This window comes from Vombatus ursinus, unplaced genomic scaffold (genome assembly GCF_900497805.2).
Source record: "Vombatus ursinus unplaced genomic scaffold, bare-nosed wombat genome assembly UNPS02012147.1, whole genome shotgun sequence".
NCBI lineage: Eukaryota > Metazoa > Chordata > Mammalia > Diprotodontia > Vombatidae > Vombatus > Vombatus ursinus.
The window spans coordinates 106,573-127,113 of record NW_020951925.1 but is presented as its reverse complement, the minus strand read 5'-3'; the positions used below and the strand labels follow the sequence as shown (position 1 = coordinate 127,113).

Sequence of the window (20,541 nt, the reverse complement as noted above, 5' to 3'; positions counted from 1 at the left end):
GCCCCTGGGGGCAGGAGCCCCATCTCTTGTTCTTCTCTCCAGTGCCCTGAGCCCACTTGGAGGCAGGAACCTCCAGAGAGGGGCAGTCCTGGGAAGAGGCCCCTTGACCTGGGCTCCTTGAGGGGTGGGCTGTTCAGGTGGGTGGTGGGTGGCAGGAGACTTCAAGGCCCTTGTGTCCTGGGCTCCCTCCTTGGTGCCCATGTGGGGGGGGGATGGTAGACACCGGGTGCCCCCTCTGGGCCTTCTGAGTCGGTTGTTTGGAGCCCCGTGATTCACACCTGGAGGGCGCTGCCCAGGGAGCACATGCTTGGTGGCTCCACTGGTGGTCAACTCGTGTCCATCTGCTCTTACCATGCGAGGTTCACCTCCGGAGGGCCTCCCTCCTGGTCCATGTGGACCTCCCAGTGTCCAGCCTCCACCATCCTTGGACCCGGCAGCCAGACTGCACTTTGTGGCCTTGGGCTAAGAGGGCAGGCTCCCCTTGAGAAAGCCTGCTCGCTCCCTCCTCCCTCTTACTGTCACTTCTGGGCTTCATCACAGGGTGTGTGAGGCAGAGAGGCCAACTGGGGGTGGGCTCCGATTCAGGCCCTCTGCGACCCCTCTTGGCAGGAGAGGATTCCTCGTGCCTCTTTTTCCCCTCCACTGTTCTGGGCCCCTGTCATCTTCCAGGATGCTTTTCCCGGTGGCCTTGTGGGTGAGAAGGGCCGAGGGCCTTTCCGGTTTTCTCCTGGTCACCGGCTTAGTCGGGGCCCAGCCTGATGGGAGAGCGGCTGTCCTGAGCTCTCCCTTCTGCACCACCCACGTGTTTCTGGTCTTCTTTCCTCATGCCCACCTTTCAGCTGAAGGCCCCAAGGGAGAGAGGTTGAGGCCTTTGTTTGGGAGGCCCTTGTGTAGCTCTTCATGGAAACCCCTAAGCACACTCTGCCAGGGCGGATGCCTAAAGTTCCCATGGGGGACATTTCTCATTACCCTTACATTCACAGGAACCCAGTGTAGGGTCAGTGTAGACTTGTGTCCCCAGGAGGATCTTTTAAGTTAATGTTTGTAGGTGGTCTCCAGGTGGGTCAGTGAGGCCATGCTGCTGCTTGGGGGGTTTGGGCTTGGCTCAGCTGGAGCTCAGACAGCAGACCTGTGTCGCTGCCCAAGAGCTGGCCTGGCAGAGCTTTGGTGCAAGATTGTGTGCAGCCTGTTTGGCCTCAAAGGCATGGCTCTTGACTGCCAGCAGGCGTGTTGGGCCCACCTGCTAAGCTAAGAGCTGGTGGCTCAGGAAAGCCTTTCCCTTGGGCAGTTGGTTATGGTTATTGTTATTATTTGAAAGACTCATGCATTAAACCAACGTTACATGCTTGCCTGTAGATGGTCATTGAGAGGGCTTGGGGGCCAGCACTTTTCTGTTTCCGCTTTCCTCATCCATGGCCTTGGTTCAGTCCGAGGACTGGCTCAGCCAGGGCATGAATGAATGGGGACGGGAATGCCATCCCGCTGAACCCTTCTAGCTGTTGCGTGGTTGGGGGGCCAGCAGGGCTGGCAGAGAGAAGGGCCTGGGGCCTCTGTCCTCCTCTCCTCCTCTCCTCCTCCACCTCCCAGGCCCTGGCAGTGCTGGCAGCCCATTCCATCGCTTTTCATTGCCAGCTCCAGTAGGCCTCCGTCAGCCTCCACCCCACCCGGAGGCTCAGCCTCTTCTCGTTCCCTCCCCATAGCTTTGTCCTGGATGCTCCTCCATCTCTGCCCTCGCTTCCTTTGGGAAGGGGACAAGTATCCCTACATGAGTGAGCTCGGGGCTCTCCTCGCCAGCTGTCTGCCTCTCCGGGACATCCCTGTTCCTGTGAGGGCCGCTCTGCCCATAGCACCATCCCTGCCTCTTCCCTCTGACAGTCACCAAGTTCAGGCGATAGCAGCCTTCCCGCTGGCTCGGTCATTGCTGTCAGTGGGACTGTGGCGTCGCGCCATCCTCTTCGGTGGCTCGCGGGGGCCTCCTCACCTCTGCTTCCCTTGGGGAAGTCTTCCCTGACCCCTCATGTTGTTCTTGTGTTCTCCGTCCCCCTGTGGCCTTCAGTTTACTCACCTTCCCTGTCAGATGCCTTGAAGGTGGAGGCTGTTTGGCTTTTGTCTTTGTACCTGGTAGAAGCTTGATAAATCATTCTGTCCAGACCCTGAAAGGAGAGGCTGTGACCCTCGCGCTCTGCGAAACGACGCATCCCAATGCCACCTCTCTAGTCACGCCAGCTAGGTGACTGGCTGATGGAGGCCAGGCCTTCTTGGAGTACTCTGCCAGGTCCTGCTTCCCCAGCTGGGGGGGAGGGGGCAGTGTGACCTCGTGGGAGGGAGGCTGGCATCAGGACTGGCCTGAGCTGCTTCTCTTAAAGAATCGGAGGCTGAGGAAAAGTGGGATGCTGACAGGCTCTGGGGTTACCTAGGAGACTGGTGGCCCTGGCGAGGGGCCCCGGGCCCCACACAGCTTAGGAAGACACTCAAGGCCAGAACCCAGAGAGCTGCTTTCTCGGGGGTTTGGTCCCCTCAGGCAAAAAGGCCAGCACCTTCACCCCTTTGACTGCAGCCCTGTTGCCTTGGACCCCTTGAGACTTATTGGTCTCCTCTGCTGTACCCTGAGCTCTTCCTGGACAGCGGGGAAGTGTTGGCAGGCTACTGGTCAGCAGGCTTGATTTCTGCCCAACTGAGGAAGTGAGGGCTGGAGGGTAGGAAGACTGGGGTTTGATTCCTGCCCCCAGAGCTTAGCCCTGGGGCCACTTGGAACGAGTCATTCTTTTTGCCAGAGGGTTGGCCAGATGGGCTTCGGTCTGTAGGCCCCTTCGACCTTTGCAGTAGGACAGAGGGAAGGCAAGGTTTCCTCTTTGGGTTTTGTTTTTGGTCATGTGGTCCTTTCTGGATTCTCCTCACCCAGCTGGGCTTCTGGGGGCTGGTGATGGCTCATTGTTTCAGACCTTGGCTCACAAGCTTCATGCCAGTGCCCCCTTGCCGGCTCAGGGGCGTGGCACCTTAAGGTTGTCTTACTTGGCATTTTCCTGACTCTTGGGGAGCTTGAGTATCTTTTCCTGGGGCTATAAAATCATCTTCCCTTCTTGGTGTGCTTCCGGTCCTCAGAGAGTCGAGGGCTGCAAAGATGTTTCCAATCAGTTTCTTGTAGTTTAATTTCAGAGAGATTAATTTTGTCTCTGTTTCTACCATTTAATTGGACGTGCTAGCCCCTCTCTGGGGAGCTGAGTCACACCTGCAGGGTCAGATGTTTCCCAAGTCAGGGTGTTTGGGGGTGTGATGTGGGAGTCTTGGGGCCTTTTCTGAGCAGTTTTTGTGAAATAAAGCATGGCTTTATCCATGGTGGGACCTTGGGCTTACTCTTCTGGTCCAGACATCTTCTTTTTGCCTCCTTGTTGGAATTGTTGCTGGTGAGTGCCAGGGTCCCCTCCCTTGCAGTGGGAAGATGGCGAGCCTGGAGCGAGGATGGGGTGTGGGAGGGATCTTGGTGCTGCCTTCTCCTCCTTCCCTTTGAGGAAAAAGGACCTAAAGGTGACCCAGTGGAAACACGTTACTCTCTGTGCACCTTTGGAAAGCTGGAGGGCATCAGGAGAGAGAGCGGCCTCTCAGCCCTCAGGCCAGGGGTCTTTCACCTTTTCTCTTGGGTTCGCCCTTTGTCTTGATTTGTTGGGTGCAATCCAGACTGGAAGAGTTTCACTGGGGCTCTCCAATTGGCCCAGCTTTTGCAGGGTGAGTGTGCACATGTGCACGTGTACCTGTCTGCCTTGTGTGCCATGGGCAGGCCTCAAGTCAAGGCCCGAAAGAGGCAGGAGGAGTCCAAGGAGGAAGCAGAGGGTGGGAGAAATAGAAAAGAGGAGGCCGACCTCAGGACAACTTTCCTGGGCTTCCCTTCTCACTCCCCAGGTTCCCAAGGCTCTGTGTGGCCCTTGGGGCGTCCCTCTGACTAGGAGCTTGTCTTCGAGGCTGTCAAGCCCTTTGTCACCATAACCTCAGGAGGTATAGGTGCCCCTTGTACAGATGAGGCTGTAATTGAGGTTGGCAGGACTGAAAAGACTTGCCCAGGATCGCACAGTAGTGAGGGCAGAGGTGTGACTTGAACCCAAGTCTTCTTTCCTTCCTTCAAATCCAGAGGCCACTCCGCTCTGCCGTCTGCCTTTACAGAAGCGTGGGGCCCTCCTTTCCTGATGGGCCCCCGGTGAGGGGAGGTGGAACTGGCCAGCTGCATGTTACCTCAGACACATGCTAATGAGAGGACTTCAGGGGTCTCTGGCCTCTATGAAGGGAAAGCCCACCCCCCATAGGGCAGGCAGCCTCATGCTTTCAGCAGCACGAGGTTTTCCCTCCCTTGCAGTTTCTCCTATTACTTCAGGTTCTTGGGGCAGAAACATGTTACAGGAGCTAGGCACCCAGGGGGTAAAGTGCTCAGCCTGGTGTCAGGAAGACCTGAGTTCTAATCTAGCTTCTGACCCTTAATAGCCATAGAACCCCGAGCAAATCATTGAACCTCTGTCTGCCTCAGTTTCTCCCTCTGTAAAGGGAATCATAACACAACCTACCTCTCAGGGTTGGGAGGGTCCAGGGGGGCTTCCAAAAATGCTGAAGCCTCGGATCCGGGGCGGGGGGGCCATAGGTCCATACAGACTGATTGTAAAAGGAGTCTGAGGGCGCTTGGGACGGAGGGTCCCACCAGACAGGGTTTTCTGCATGAGATGGGGCCTGAGCTGCCTCTTCCAGGAGCATCCCAGGCCTGGGGGAGAGCCGTGCAAAGTCATGGAGGTGGGAGATGGCTGGCAAGGTTGGGTGGGACTCTAAAAGCTAGGGGGTCCAACTTCCTTGAGTCGGGGAGAGGGAGGCTTTGGGACAGCCCTTGTGCCCAGGAGGTCCCTGCTTTGTGGATGGAGGAGTTCTCGCCAGCCATCTCGGGCACTAGGGATGAGTTCTTGGAGACATTCTGTTTCCTCTTTCTCTTTATAGGAAGGAGTGAAAACCGAGAATGATCACATCAACCTGAAGGTAGCCGGGCAGGATGGGTCAGTGGTCCAGTTCAAAATTAAGCGGCACACACCTCTGAACAAATTAATGAAGGCATATTGTGAGAGACAGGTATGGGGATGGAGAGCTCTACACTGCCATCTGCCTGGCGAGGGGATGCTTCTGCAACCCCTAGCCACTGACTGGTTTTCCTAAGAATGGGAGGAGGGGACTAGCCCACCCACGTGGCCAAGGATCCTATTCGAGGCAGGCTCAGAGCCCACCCAGGACTTCAGGCACACCACTGACCTTTAGGAACTCTCTTCACCAGCAAAGTGTGATGTGTGTGGTCACTTGTGTGGCATTGGCTATACAAAGCCACAAAAAATTAGGGCAGGGGAAGGAGGAAGCGGGGTGGTACTTCTCCTGTGAGAATCTGGTTTACATTAGAATGGCAGCTTGTCCTCCCGCTCAGCTCAGCCTCCTTTTTTTGCCAGAACCAGAAATGAAACTCCCGGGAAGTCCTGATTTGCCCCTTTCTCCAGAGGCATTCAAGGAAGAATTTTGCCACATTGACTACTTCCAAGAAATTTCCATTTGGGTTAGGTCCCGATCCCTGGTTTGCCTGTTGGTGTGTGATCGATCCCCAGGAAGCTGAGAAGAGTGTAGGGAAAAGCAGTTTTCACCAGTTTGCAGTCAGCAGCGGTGGGATCCATCTAGCAGGGAGCCTCTCCTGAGGGATGGAGCCAGGGCCCTTCATTGGCATGCACCTAGGGATGATGGAGGAGTGGCGGCTTAGCTGGCTGGGGCCACCAGAGGTCAGGCTCCCAGGCTCCTCCGGGGTAGGTGTGCCAATGGATGATTTCCCCTGCTGCAGCCCAGGCAGCCCTGTGTGGACCAAGGGTGGGCCCCTGCCTCCCCCCTCCGTTTTGGGGAGGTGCAGGCTTTGTTGCCGCAGTTTGCTTGGTCTGATGCCTTTGGGGGAGAGCATCCCTGGCCTCTGGCCACTATTCTTTCTGTCTGGATCCTCAGGTAGGTTGTCGGATGCCACACTCTGTATTAATAGAGATGTGGGAGAAGGGGCCATGCTGGTGGGGGCCGTGGTTCTAAATGCCATCGGAGAGGTGGGTTAGAATGGGACAATGTGGCGGAGACCGCCTCTGGCGGAAGGCTGGGCTTCTGGCCGCTCACTTGGGGGAGCTGGGATTTGCTTCCCGCCATGGTTGACCTAGAGTCCAGTCTTCCACCTCGTCCATCCACGCAAGGTCACAGAGCCACGAGAGGCCAGCTGGGGATCACCCAGAGGCGATGGCCACTTGGTCTGGGCGCTTTGGAAGGCCTTGACTTTCTGATAGTCCAGGCTGGGGGCATCTTGATGGGATGGTCCAGGGAAGGGAGCAAGCAGGGGAGGCCTTTCCATTCTGGAAGGCTCCATGCCACCCATGGATGTGGCTTCCCCTCCCTTCCCCCACGCTTGGACGGGGTGCCCACCATCTCCCTTCCTCCCCACAATGTGTAAAGAGATCAGGATGCACGTGGAGGAGGAGTTTCAGAGACTGCCACCTCTTGCCTTTTTACCCAGGGTGGTCAGTCCTGGGGTCCTGGGGTCCACGCTTCTCTGACCCGTTTACCAAGCGCTTCCAAATTCTGAGCTGTGGCCAGGAGTGCTGGAAAAGGTGGCTTTTGCATGCCTGTGCTGACAGTGGTTTTTTAAATCTCAGGGCTTGTCGATGAGACAGATTCGCTTTAGATTTGATGGTCAACCAATTAATGAGACGGATACCCCTGCACAGGTATGACCCCGAGACGGACCTTCCCATTCGTTGTTGTTGGGTTGGGAAATGTGGAGCCCCCGTCTGGTGTCCCTGGGGTGCTGACGTGATCACCTCCCTCCCTTCAGGGAGGCCTGGATGTGCTCCCATCCCCGGGGCCGGCCCCAGGCCAGGTGGCACACAGGGTGAGCTGGCCTGCCGTCCCACCCGGGAGGAAGCGTCACCTCTGACTCTGGTCTGGCTGCGTCCCGATCTCCTGCTCCTTGCCCGGGTCGTGGCCCAAAGGGGACGCAGGGAGAGCGCCTGCCCTCCTGGGGTGGCCACCGAGGGAGCCTTCCACCACTAACGAGCCCGTGTCTCTTTTCTTCCCGGTCCCGAGCAGCTGGAGATGGAGGATGAAGACACGATCGATGTGTTCCAGCAGCAGACGGGGGGAGCGTGTTAGGCGCGTGGGCTGGAGCCCCCCGGGTCTTCCTCTGTCTTGGGATAGGGAATTGTGGGATGCTTCCGCCCTCGCAGAGGACGCGGATCCAAACTCTTCTCTCTCTGACTCACCGTACGTAGTCTGTGCGACTCCCGACGATCCTCGCGGAGACGACGCAACACCTCGAATTGGGCCAATGTGGAATGTTCTCTTTGCTGAAGTAAAAGATTCTTGCCTGTTTGTCCTCACTTTCCTTCCTTCTCTCCCCCCCTTTGCTTTGGGGGCCGAACTGCCGGCCCCCCGCGCTTGGGATGCTTTCTTGGCTACATCGTCTAATCATGTAAATACTCCGTCTGGTCACGGTGGTGGGGGGAGGGGGACGCCTGTGCGCTGTCATCAGCTGAATCAGGATCATTGGCGCTGATCAACCTGCCAGGCTCCTCGGAGGAGGCCGGAGCGGGGCGGGGAGGGGCCACCTCCAGGGTTACAAAAGCTCCGGCAGGTGAGGGTCAGGGGCAGGAGATGGGCCCGGTGCCCCTGCCCGCGTCCTGCCGAGCGACCCCTTGGGGGCTGTCCCCCGCCCCGGCGGCCCCTTGCAACCTTTTCCCATCTCGAGGCTCCTCCGCTTGCGTGAACCTGCCTGCTGACGGTGGCTTTTCCTTTGGCGTTTCCGTGTCTGTGGGCTCGGGCCTGTCTCTTCTCTGATTTGTACGTCCTTTGTTGTCCTTTACTACTGTAAACAGTAAATATAGTTTGGTACTCTGGCTCTTGGCTTGTGTTCCGACCTCCCGCCGCCACCCCCCGCGTCCGGCCTCGGCCCTTGAGGCTCTCCCGTGGGCGCCCCGCTGAGCAGGGCTCAAGATGGCCGGCTCCCTGGCCGCGACCCTGGGGACAGTCCTGCCCAGCCCCCTCACTTCACAGATGAAGAAACTGAGACCTCCCTCCTCCTTATCTAAAGTGATGTAAACTAAATTGGGTCTCGGGATCCCTTTGTCTCCTCAGAGCCTTGGGGGTCTGGAAGTTGTTTGTTTAGACCAGTGACACAAACATCCTTCAGAGACCAAGAAGGCGGGGCCTGCCCTCCTGGAGCTTCCACTTGGAGGGAGGGTACACACCAGCCGGCACAACTAAGTCAGTGAAGGGAAGAGAAAAGGAGCACTGGCTACCTGGGGAATGAACCTGGAAGTGAGGGGGATGGCCTGGGCAGTCATGGAGGTGGGAGATGGAGGGGCCTGTGCAAGTCATGTGGCCTCCGGGCTTCAGGACAGTGGCGAGTTGGACTAGGACCCCGTGCACCGGTATCCTTCGAATTTTACTAGGGGCTCCCCTTAGAAAAAAGACGCCCTGCTGAAGGGCTCAGAGGCTTGACCTCCAGGTGCCTCCGGAGGAGGAGGGCGGCCACTCGGTCAGCTGGGTCTGGATGCTTCTGATCCCGTGAACAAAGCGTTTCTGAAATGACTAGGGCAGTTGTGGGCATGTGTCCTCTGCAGGGGACGGAGGAGAACCCCCTCCTGTGAGCTCCCTCTAAGACTGCAGCCCCGGGGATGGCTCCATGTGGCGTCACACTAGGTTTGGAGTGGTGGGGCTGAGGTGAGGAGTGTAGAAGCCCCGGCCGATGTGACAGCCTCCCTGCAGATATTGTCCATCTGACTAGTGGGTGTCTTTGAACGTGTAGCCACTGCCACCTCCTGATAGCTGGAGATCTCACCTGGTGCTGACCCATTCAAGCTCCCCAGCCCCTGTCTGTCTGATCAGACCCTGTTGGTCTAACCCATGCCTTTCTCCCCTAGGCAGTTTAGTCTGTGCCCATGGGGAGGACTTCTCCATTTTTCCCACTGAACTCCACCCTGCTGGTTCAGCCTAATGCGAAGGGCCGACCAGGCCCTTCGGGATCCCAACTTAGCCCCCCAGACTTTTAGCTCTGCGTCTGACGTCCCTGTTCCCGACCCAAGGCAGATTCCCCGGGGGCCCTCCACTGGAGACGTCGTGCCACGTGGCCGCTGAACCAATCACCGGCGCTCTCTGGTGCAGTTGCGGCCAAGGGCCTCTAGGGGGCGCCTCGAATTTGTGTCCCTGTTACACTGATGCAGCCGCCACGCCCTAGTTCTGCCGGGCCCCGCCCCTCCGCTCCTTCCTCTTCCCCCCCATGGCCCAGGCTGCCGCCTGCCGGATCGTTGCGCATGCGCAAGCCCGCCCTCTGGCTGCTGGCCGGTAGGAGGCGGGGGTGCGCGTGCGCACGTGAGCGTGACGCAATGACGCGAACCCGGAAGAGGTTGGGGCGGGGCTGCGTCAACTCGGAAGAGGTTCTGCGGCGGTGGGCCGGCGGGGCCGGCGCAGGACGAGGAGGAAGGGGCGGGTGCGGGGCCAGGATGGCGGGGACGGCGCTCAAGCGGCTCATGGCCGAGTACAAGCGTGAGTGCGGCCGGGCCGGGCGGGGAAGCTGAGGCCATGGCCGGCGGGGGGAGGGGGACCGGGGGCAGTGCGCCTGCGCGGGCGGTGCGGAACCCTCCCCCCTCGTGCGTTTGCGCAGGCAGCACGGCCTGGGCAAGGGCCCGGAGGCTGGACCTGGGTTGTCTGGTGGGAGGACCGGCCGGCGGGGCGGGGCGGGGCGTGGCGGGGCGGGCCCGTCTACACCTGTAACAAGCCGCGTCTATGGCAGCTTAGCCCACTTATCGGCACAGCTAGCCCTGGTGCCCATTTTACAGAGTAGGAAGCTGAGGCAGAGGCAGGCGGCGGTTGTTTGGGCAGTGACTTGCCTGGGGGGCCAGGTTGGGAAACCCCTGTGGCGCTCCACGGCTTCTGGGAGGGGGGCAGGGCTGGTGGCCAGTGGGGAAGATGGTGGAAGCCTCTTGCAGGGATGGCCATGGGTCCCTAGGCCCATCCCCCCAGTCCCAGGTCTGCCTGTGCTCACGGTTGGTGGATGGGACACTTGGTCTGGTAGAGCCAACCCTGGCTTCAGCCCCTGAGGGTGAAGCTCCTGGCACTCTCCCACAGAAGCATGACCATAGGAGTTGTCCAGCGTTCGGGAGGGACACTCAGGGCTGCTGCTCGAGGGCTGGGCCATACCGGCCTCCATTGGGCCCTCACACCCTGCCCTGCTCTCTTGGGTCCCCAGAAGAGCAGTGAGAGCATTGATTAAGCGCCTGCTGCATGCTTGCCTGGAGCCCAGACAGCCAGTCACAAGGCGTGGTTTGTCCTTCCTTCTCGAAGAGGCCCGTGGCGTCAGGGAGATGATGACACGACTTGCTGTTGACTTTGATGTGAGTGAGGCAGGGCTGTCAGGGTCACCAGCCTCACCCTCTCCTTTGGAGCCATCTGGGTGTGGCGGCCAGATGTTCATCACAGGAGGCTTCCACTCTAATGGGGGAGTCGGTGTCAAGTGAAATACGGAAGAAGAGGGTGTGGGAGGGCAGTGCCAGGGAGGGCCCGAGGAAGTCTTCCTGCCCATCTGGGTTTGGCTGAGCAGGGAAGTCTCACCACCATCCTGGCAGAGGGGGAAGCTCCTTTCACAGATGAGGAAACCGAGGCTCCTTTTTACAGTTGAGGAGATTGAGGTCTAGGCTTGTAACTTGTGACTTGTCCAAGGTCCCCTGGAGCAGAGTGAGCCAGGATTTGGTCCTGAGACTCTTGCTTCAGAACTCCCTTCCCTTTATGCAATGGTGCGCGTCGGAGAACCCCGAAAGCTTGGCTCAAGTCCCAAAGAATCATAGAATTGAAGCGTCAGAAAGAACTTGGGCAGCTCTGAGAGCGCCTCCTCACAGGAAGAGGGCTCGGTGGGGGGAGGCGTCCCTGGCTCCTGGCCGCCATTGGCCTGTGTGCCAAGTGGAGTGTGGACCTCCAGTGTAGGGTGCCAAGGGGAGCGCCAAAGCTGCCCTGCCTTTCTCTGCACTCCCGTGCGGTGTTGAGTGTGCTTGTGTGTGTGTCTGTGTCTGTGTCTGTCTGTCTGTCTGTCTGTCTGTCTGTCTCTGTCTGTCTTGGGGGCCAGTTCAGATTTTTAGAGAGACATAGGCCTGGAAAATGTGCCCTGAGCCAGAGGGGCAAGGGAGGGGAAGCTGTCATTGGACAGCATCCTGGAGCAGCTTGAAGATAAACAAACAAGACCCCTCCCCTTCAGCTGAGATGCTGGAGGCCTGGTGGGCCCCCCCCCCCCCCCCCCCCCGCCGCCGCCTTGCTACATCAGGCAGAACGAGCCCTTGGGATGTGCCACCCGCAGTAAATGCCCTCCGAATTGTGGAGCGCCAAGTCGTTCCAGCCCGGGAAGAGAGTGCGCGCTCCCGGCACCCCGACAAGTCACTGCCCTAGGGGAGGCATCGTTTGTGTAGGTAGAAGAGGAAGCCATTGTTCAGGCTTGGGATAGATTTGTGCCCATTGCTTGTTTTTGCTCGTCTATAACTGAAGGGACATCGGTTTCAGATTGGGAAGGGCCCTTGAGCCAGGCTGAACCCCCCAGGAAGCCCCCTCCTCGTATCCAGCCTCAGGGGACTCTTTGAAGCTTTTGAACCTGCCCCTGGGAGGAGGTGCTTCCTAAAGCCTCGAGGACAGCTATCACATCTCTTGTCAGAGATAAGCTTGTCCAGGCTGTTGGCCTGGAAGCTCCGGCTCTTTTCTCTTTGGCAGAGTCCAGAACCAAAGTGGCCACTTCAGCTGTAGTCTGGCCAAATGGAAGACGGACAGAAGGACAGTCACGTCTCTGTGGGGCCATGGCCCCTGATCGCTGCTCCTACCCACAAGATCCCCTTATCTGACCTAGGCCCATTGGGACCCCAGATTGTCTTCAGAACAATTCCTGCCCAGCCCAGATTTCTCTCCCATCTCATGCTTGGGAAAATATGTCTTGGTTTGTAATTGCTCCCGTGAGTGCAGGGGACGCCCCTGCCCACTGACGCAGATGGGCACTGCGAGGCTTTGGTGACCTGGCCTAGGCCACGTAGTCCGGCTGGGGCAGAGCCTGGGCTCTCCGACGCCAAGCCCTCTCCTCCAGCGACTCTCTTCATTCCTTTCTTTTTGTTAAATTAAAAATCGATCATTTTAATGTTCAAAACTTCATCTGGAATTGAATCATGGTAGAGGCTTGGGTCGTGTGACCCACGAAAACCTCCTTCGAGAGGCCAAAGCAAAGACCAGTTGGTGCTTGGACATCCCGTTAAAACCCTCCTCCCTCCCATGGAGAGCGTTCGGCCCTCCTCCTCCTTGGGATCTCTGCTCTGGAGCTGCAGTGGCGTCCCCACCTTCCTTCAGGCTCCTGAGAACAGGCCGAGCTTTTGTCGTGTCGTCCAGGGTGACCACAGGGCCAGGCATCTGCAGCTCTCTTTGGCCTCTTCCCATAAAATCCCAGGCGAGGACCCTCGGGTCGTCCGGGGGGTGGCCTCTGCTCGGGCTCCCACGCTCAGGACTGAGTGCCGGAGCCCCTATTTCCTGTCCCCCAGCGTTCATCGGGGAGGGAGGGAGTCTACACCCATTCGTTGTGGCCCCTCTTTTTCTTTCTGATCAAAGGCAGTTGTGTTTGTAGTAGCACGTCTTGTCCGATTGTGCTGGGAGCCCCAAGGAGGGTACTTCCTCCAGCTTGGGGAGGCCCAGGGACAGCTTGTACCTGATGGGGTCTCCCCTTCTTCTGGGCGACGGGTCCCTGGCCTTGAAGGAGGGGACGGGCCTGGACACTTGGAGGTGTACTCAGTGGCCCGTCTGCTACATCTGCTTCACTCAGGTGGGAGAGGTGCCCATCCCCCGCCCCAGAGAGCTCCACTGCCTACTGTGTGCTGTGCTCTGTACTGGGGAGATAAATGGCAGCAGGGAAGCAGCACCTGCCTCGGGGAGCTTCCGGTCTGTTGGTCACGAGTGTCTACAAGTCTGTACAGATGTGTATCTTTAGAGGCGGAAAGCCAAGGCACTCAAGAAGGGAGGGTGTGGTGAAAAAAGGGGCTGAGCTGGATCTGGGAGGAAGGCAGAGGTGGCTTAGGAGAGGGCCAGGCCCTGCCCTCTGGCCGAGAGCTCCCCTCCCCCTCCAGTCATGCGTTTCCTTGGAGAGGTCACTGATCCTTTGGCCTTTGTGGGCATTGAGATAAGCATTCTGAACCCCGATGGAGCCTGGGCAGAATGGGCAAGATCAGTGCTGAAGACCGGACTGGTGTTCTCTGGGCCCGGTGACTTTCTTGTTCATGGCAGATGGTGAAAATAAAATGTGTCCTTTGACCGACTATGGATGAACCCTCTAGAACTCTCTAGGAATCGGTGGGCCCGTTGAATGCCCACCGCCTGGGGCCACGCTTACTTGTGCTTCACGCCCCCCAATCATTTCCTCCTTGGAGTCAGACAATGTAGCAGATGGAGTCCTAGATACCAGTTGCTGTGTTTGAGATTTTCCTCAGCCCGGTGATCCGTGCCTGGCCACCAGGTGGTGCTGTTGGGTCAAGCGTGGCCCGGAAGCAGTGGCAGATTCCAAGGCTCTGCGGCCCCCAGAGCTGGGCTTGGCCGTGTTGGGGGCTCCTTCGCTGCCTCACCCCCTTCCAGGGACTGCGTCACCATCGGAATGTCCAAAGGGAGCTCCAGCCAGAGACCACAGAACTGTCCCCGCTTTAGCCAGTGTGGCCAGCCTCTAACCCCTAGATGTCCCAGCCTCGTGCCCAGCCTTTCCTTTCCGTCTGCTGTGGTCCAGCATGGGCGTGTAGAGATCGGACATGTTTCACTTGGGTCTGGGGACGAGATGCAGTGAGCTGCAGCCTGGTCCCGTTCTGCGTCTCCTCTGCTCCCTGTATTTGGGCAGCCTCGCTGTGCTGGGGCCCATAGCTGTCTGGGAGGTTTTCTGGCCTCCGTCAGCCCTGTCAGCTTACCTTCCTGGGCGAGGGCACACTACCCTAACAAGAGTAGGTCTCGATGTCCCGTGTCAGGGTGAGGCGAAGGAATTGGGGACGTTAAGCCTGGAGAAACGCGCACCTAACCCACCTTCGTGTCTGGAAAGCTGGCGTGCGGATGAAGGCTTAGGCTCGGCCTAAGCTGAGCGACACTTCCAGGCTGCAGGTTGGAGAAGGGCAAATGGAGGACTGTGAGGAAGAAGCCTTCCTGACAGAGCAGAAAGGGCTGCCTTGATAGGGTGTGCGTGCGTGCGTGTGTGTGTGTGTGTGCGCGTGCGCTTGTGTGGTGGGTGCATATGTGTGTAGGGCTGGTACATGTACTTGTATGTGTGTGCTTGCATGTGCATACATGGGTGCATGCATGCTTGTGTGGGGGTGGTGCATGTGCACATATGTGCTTGTGTGCATGTATGTGCATGCATGGATGTGTGTGCATGCTTGCATGGAGGTGGTGCATGTGCTTCTATGCTTGTGTGCACATGTGTGCATACATGTGGAGGTGGTGCGTGTGTTTATGTACGTGTGTGCTTGTGTGCATGGTTGTGCATATGTGTGGGGGTGGTGCGTGTACTTACATGCATATGTGTGCATACGTGTGTAGGGGCGGACTGTTGTAAGTGTTTGAGCTAAGGCTGGATGACCACCAGCCAGCTTGTTGGTTTTCTCTGGGTACAGTTTACCCTGGATGTCTCCTGACCGCGGGCAGCGGTTGTGCAGCTGGAGGATGGCCAGGCTGAGCCAGATTAAAATGTAATTGGGTTGGTTTGGCAAAAACGTAAGCATGCTATGTGCCACAGCTGCGGTTCATTTGTGGATTTTCAGAGTCCTTCTGGGGCCTGCAGGGTGGGGGTTCTTTGGGTCCAACCCGGCTGTTGGGGCGGATGCCGGCGCCCGCTGACAGGATAGTGCGGATGATTACTTTGGGGAAGCGGATGGCAGGCGGGCCGGCCCAATGCGGTGCTTCCTCTGTCTGACTCTCTTGGCCAAAAGCAGAGAGAGCCGCTGCGTCCCAGGCAGACGGAAGGAGCCGCGAGGCCCCAGCCACAGCCAGCTCTGATTCTGACCCAAAGAACAGTCTGTGGGACCTGGGCCAGTGGAGATGACTGTGGGGCCTGGGGCAGAGCAGGGCCTCCAGCCCAGGGGCGCCCCCCCCCGCAAAGGCTTCAGCCCAGCTCCCATGACTGTCATCCAAGCCCTGGGCCGTCCAGTGGTTCTACTTCAGAAGCGGCAGCTTGGTGTTGTATCAGAGAAGAGGCCTGGCCATCTGCTCTGCCACCGTTGAGGACCCTGGGACCCTTTCCCTTGGACTCTGAGCTGAAACTTTCCCTGCACATGGGCGGGGGAGCCGGCTCCCCCACGGGGCAGAATGGCCAGGCACACAGCAACGGCCTCAGGCATGCTTATTGACTTGGCTTTTAAAAGAGAAAGCTCAGTCTGTGGAATGTAGTAAGAACACGCCTCCTCACGCCATTTTTCTATTGGGGATGGCTCTTAGTGTTGTCAATTTTGATTAGTTCCATACGTACACACACCTATAGGGAGAGACACAGAGAGACTTTTGTCAGAAAAAATGCTGCCAAGATTTCTCTTCCCCAGTTGTCTGTTTCCTTTCTAACTTTAGCTTCATTGGTTTTGTTTGTGCAAAATGTTAACATTTATACAGTAAAGTTTCCTATTTGAGCTCACGACAGGTGGTAGACAGGGTCACAAATGATGACCCTGCGAGTCGTGTTCAGCTTCTCTTGGCCAGAGATCAGAAAAGGTGCTTCTTCCTCGTTCTTCTAATTTGCTTATGCCTTCCCACACCCACAGACACCCCTGACACAGACACACAAACACACACAGAATCAGAGACACATAGACACCCACAGATACAGACACACATGCACATGCACAGAAATACAGACAAGCACACACAGAGACACACAAACACAGACAGACATGGAGACACACATGGAGACACGGGCACAGACACACAGACAAGCACACAGAGACACCTATGCACACACAGAAACACAGACAAGCACATACAGACACACATGGAGACACAGGCACACAAACAATTGCAAGACAGGCACATACACACAGACATAAACACAGACAGACACAGAGACACAAGCACACACAAGACAGACAGGCACAGACACACACACAGACATGCACAGACAGACACACACAGATGGACACAGACAGACAGACACACAGACACAAACACATACAGACACACAGACAAACACGGACACACACACAAGACAGACACACACAGAGACATGAGATAATTTGCTTTTATGTCTAAATGCTCTGGTTGCGGTTGGTCTTGGTATGCGGTGTGAAATGCTGCTTGAACCCTAAATGCGCTGCCCAGTTTTTGTGGCGGTTTCTCCCCAGCAGTGAGCTCTTACCGCAGTAACCACGTTCTTGGGGTTTAACCAGCGTGGGGTGGTCACGTTCTTTGCCAGGGAACTCTGAAGGATGGGCAGGGAGGTGGCCGCGCCTGAGTCCCTGGGCCCTGTCCTGTGAGGCTGCAATGTCATAGGGATCAGCCAGGCAGGGGTGGTGGTCCTGGGGCAGGGATGCTTTTCTGAACCCTCTCTGTGTTATAAGGCTCTGGGTCAAAAGGGAGGAAATGGTGGGGACCAAGATGGCAGTATGGGCATTTTTAAAAGGGAAGAAAGGAGAAAGTGGAGGTGGCCAAGGGCAGAAAGGGTGAGGCTGGGCAGGCCAGCCCACAGACAAGGGCGGGGTGAGACTAGCGCCACCACTGATGGGTGATGGATGGTCTGGTGCCTTGTGGAGGAGGGAGCCCAGGATGGAGAGGGATGCTGCCTGTGCTGGACACTGATTGGTTGGAGCAGCCTGGAAGAGACAAAGCTTGGGGAGACCGTGTTCTGTGAGGTCTGTTTCTGGTGAGGAGAGGTGTGCGTTAGGCGCCATCCCATCAGACCCAATCTCCGCGTGGCCACATCGAAGGAGCCTCGTCTCAGGCCTCATCTATCTCCATCGCTGCAGCATTGGACCCTCTGGACCACCGCTTCTGGAGATTCTCTGCCCTCGGGCTTTCCGTGACCGCTCCCTCCTGGCTCCCCTTTTGACTGAGTGACTGCTCCTATCCACATCACTGGGGATCTTGTCGACTCCAGTAGATACAGTTACCAGCTCTGTGCTCTGGTTTTCCAAAAGCCCAGGACCTACCATTTCACGCTTGTACTCTGTAATCTCGGAGAGCAAATACAAAATGCTGTGACATCCGAGCCCCTCATGACCCGGCCCCTGTCTCCCTTGGCAGGATTCTTACACCCTTCAGTGCAGTGGCCCCGGCCTCTGCGGACGTCGCTCTATGTCTCAGCTCCAGATGTTTCCTCTGGTCCCTTCTCCCTCCTCATTTCCACCTCCTGACCTCCTTGACTTCTTTTCAGCCCCAACTCAAATGCCCTCTTCTATAGGGATCCTGCCCTAACCCCTGTGTAGAGCTTATTTGTGCTCCCACATTAGAATGTAAGCTCCCTGAGGGCAGGGACCGTCTTTTGCCTCTTTGTATCTTTAGTACTTAGCAGAGGGCCTGGTATAATAGGTGCTTAAGAAATGCAGCTAAGTGGGGCAGTGGATAGAGCACCGGCCCAGGATTCAGGAGGACCTGATTTCAAATCTGGCCTCAGACACATAACACTAGCTGTGTGACCCTGGGCAAGTCACTTAACCCCATTGTCTAGCCCCCCCCCAAAAAAAAGAAAAGAAAAAAAGAAATGCTGATTGACTGCATGACACATCCCTAATCCTAACTGCCTGGGCTCTCTTCTTATCATCTCTATGCAGATCCAACCCCAGTCCATGGTCCTGCCTCACCAGTTAGTTATGTGTTGGTCATTTCAGGCTGGAAAGAGCCTTTATTAAGCACCCTCTGTGTGCCAGGCTCTGGGTTAGGTGAGCACTAGGGCTACAGATATGAGGAAGAAAAGACGGCATTCAGTCTCCAAGTGGTTCCCCTCTGAAAGTGGGCAACAGAACATGAAAGGCAGGGGCTGAAGCCACTCCCAGAGGGGAGAAAACGCAGTTGGGGGTGGGGGTGGGGGGGGCAGCTGATTCCCCTCCCCCCGGACCCAGCCCTTCCACACGACTCCCCAGCCGGTCACCTCATCATTGGCCCAGAAGGCCCAGTGTCTTCTTGTCTCCTCTAGAATAGGAGAAGGTTCCGCTCTCTGTCCCACCCCGGCCTGCCTACCCCCCCCAAACTGGTCTGTTGGATTGGAAGCCCTTCACCGGTACAGATTGCCTTGGTCATTGTGTTTCTAATTCCTAGAGCCTGGGCACAGAGATCTATAATCAGTACTTGCTGATTGATTGCTTTGTCCCAGAGGTCTCCTCCAGGAACCATGGGCCAGAATTGGAGAGAGGAGGATTTAGGAAGGGAAGGAAAAGCAGCCTAGCACTCCAGGCAGTGTCTTTGGTGGGAGTGGTCTTCCCATCCCTTCTCTGGCTAGATTCTCACTTGACTCCCAAGACTGGGGTGATTAGATTTCTTCTCTCTTCCCAAGGTTCCCACCAGGGTCCAACCCTACCCCTCTCACCAAGATGAAAGTCCTGCTGTGTGCAGAGGCCAAATGTGATGTCCTCAGAGATCCCCTCTGCCTTGGGCGGCTCTGTCTGTGAAAGGAGGGTATTGCCGTGGGAGGGATTTCCAAGTCCCTGTACTTGGAGTTAAGAAGCCCTGAATTTGAATCCTGCCTCAGAGTAGCTCTAGGACCTTGGGCAGCGAGCCTCAGTTTCCTTATCTTAAAAATGGGGATAATGACGTGACTGTGACTGAGTCACAGGATTGTTGTGAAGGAATGTGTGTGAAGCATGCTAGAACCCTCCCCGAGCTGTACAGATGTTGCTCAGGATGATTTTTGGAAGTTTTGTGATAACCCTCAGGTGGCGTTTACCCCATTCTCTCTGTAGGCACCCTTGTAATCGATCAGGTCAGCTTGGAGTAGCTGTTAGAGGATTAGTTGTGCCTTGGGTTCGAATCCCACTGTAGATGCCTCTGCCAGTGTGACCTTGGGCAAGTCTCTTCACCGCTCTGTGCCTCAGTTTCTTCCTCTGTAAAATAAGGGTGTAGGACGTGGCTGCTGGTGTCCCTTCCGATGGAGGCGGATGCTGGGACGCTCCCTAGAAGTCACCTTGGGGCTGCTCTTCGCTTAGTAGTGACTGCATTTTAATTCTTGATTTTGTAGAGCTGACGCTGAATCCGCCGGAGGGCATCGTGGCAGGTAAGGCCCCCAGCTTCTCCAGCCGTCCAGTCCCCACTGCTCCGCTGCCGTACTTCAAGGCCCAAGTACTAACATGTCCGTCCCTCCTTTTCTTTCAGGCCCAATGAATGAAGAGAACTTTTTTGAGTGGGAAGCCTTGATCATGTGAGTCAGACCGTTTCCATTTTCACATCTTTTTTAGCAGCCGACTATAGAGCCTTGTCGCTGCCGCGCCCTCGGAGAGACTTCGGAGCTTTCAGAATGGCCACTGTGCCGCTGTTGGTGCCGAGGATCTGAGGGCTGCTGGGCTGGGCCACCTGCCAAGTTCCCCTTCTTCATCCTTGCCCCCCTGTTTCCTTCCGGCTCGCCATCTCCTGACTCTTGTGGCCCAGAGGGTGGACAGGCCCCAGGTGTCAGGGGGAGCTGGGGGAGCTGGGCGTCTTTCCTTTGGGTGGGAGGAGATGAAGAGTGGTGAGGGCCCCTTCCTCAGAGGCTCGGTCACCCTTCCAGAGCATGCCTCCATCACCAGGCCTGGCCTTTGGAGCAGCAGGTGCAACAGTGAAGTTTGGGGGAGCTGATTCAACCCGGAAGGAATGGCCTCCAGGTGGGGGTGGGGGGCATCGAGGCAGAGGACAGGATGGGAGAGATGGGGCCAGGTTCGGGCACTATGAAGGGACCTTCTCCATGAAAGAGAGGGTGTGGCTGAGGGCGGCAAGTCAGAAGAGATGGGAGGCTGGCAGAAGAGGGATTGGCCGTGGCGAGGAGAAGGGAAAGGAGGAGAGAGTCGGGGAGTCAGGTCAAAGAGGGGCTTAGGGAGGCGCTGCTGTCCTGGAGCGGGCTTTGGGTTCCCACCCTCCCCCATTCCTTAATCCTGCTCTGGCCCAGCTTCTGACACATCGCCCCGCTGGCAAAGGTCTGTATGGTCACAGCCGTGAGTTTTCCAGTAGCAACCTTTGGCTGTGAGAGGCGGGCTGTAAGGAGAGCTGCGCACCCAGAATTGATGCTGTGGGATGGCGGGGCTGGAGAAGGCTTTAGAGAGCCCCTTGGACGGCAAGGAGGTCAGATCGGTCGATACTTAGAGAAAGACGTGAATTCCGCCTGTTCACCGGAAGGTCAGATACTGAAACTGAAGTTGGCCACACAATGTGAAAACAAGATTCATTGGAAAAGATGCTGGGAAGGATTGATGGCAAAAAGAAAAGGGGACGGCAGAGGATGTGCTGGCTAGACGGCATCATGGGAGCAATGGAGCTGAGCTTGGACAGACTCCGGAAGAGAGCGGAGGACAGACAGGCCTGGCGTGC

The 20,541-nt window shown here is 57.2% G+C and overlaps 2 protein-coding genes across 4 annotated transcripts in view; both read left to right on the top strand.

The window, feature by feature from the left end:
* The window catches only part of SUMO3 (small ubiquitin-like modifier 3), a 9,039-nt gene extending 1,114 nt beyond the window's left edge, over window positions 1-7,925 (top strand). Inside the window, exons 2-4 of the mRNA XM_027857453.1 lie at window positions 4,969-5,097; window positions 6,687-6,758; window positions 7,120-7,925. Coding sequence (XP_027713254.1) covers window positions 4,969-5,097; window positions 6,687-6,758; window positions 7,120-7,182 — 264 coding nt within the window. The 3' untranslated portion in view covers window positions 7,183-7,925. The remainder of the gene's footprint in view (window positions 1-4,968; window positions 5,098-6,686; window positions 6,759-7,119) is intronic.
* A 1,572-nt stretch (window positions 7,926-9,497) lies between these two features.
* Window positions 9,498-20,541, top strand: part of UBE2G2 (ubiquitin conjugating enzyme E2 G2) — a 28,065-nt gene continuing 17,021 nt past the window's right edge. The window contains exons 1-3 of one of the 3 annotated variants that reach the window (XM_027857417.1): window positions 9,498-9,573; window positions 19,223-19,258; window positions 19,357-19,402. In XM_027857417.1, coding sequence (XP_027713218.1) covers window positions 9,531-9,573; window positions 19,223-19,258; window positions 19,357-19,402 — 125 coding nt within the window. In that variant the 5' untranslated portion in view covers window positions 9,498-9,530. Of the gene's footprint in view, window positions 9,574-10,402; window positions 10,422-19,222; window positions 19,259-19,356; window positions 19,403-20,541 lie in introns of those variants that run through there. The other 2 variants (XM_027857419.1, XM_027857418.1) reach the window with 2 other exon arrangements.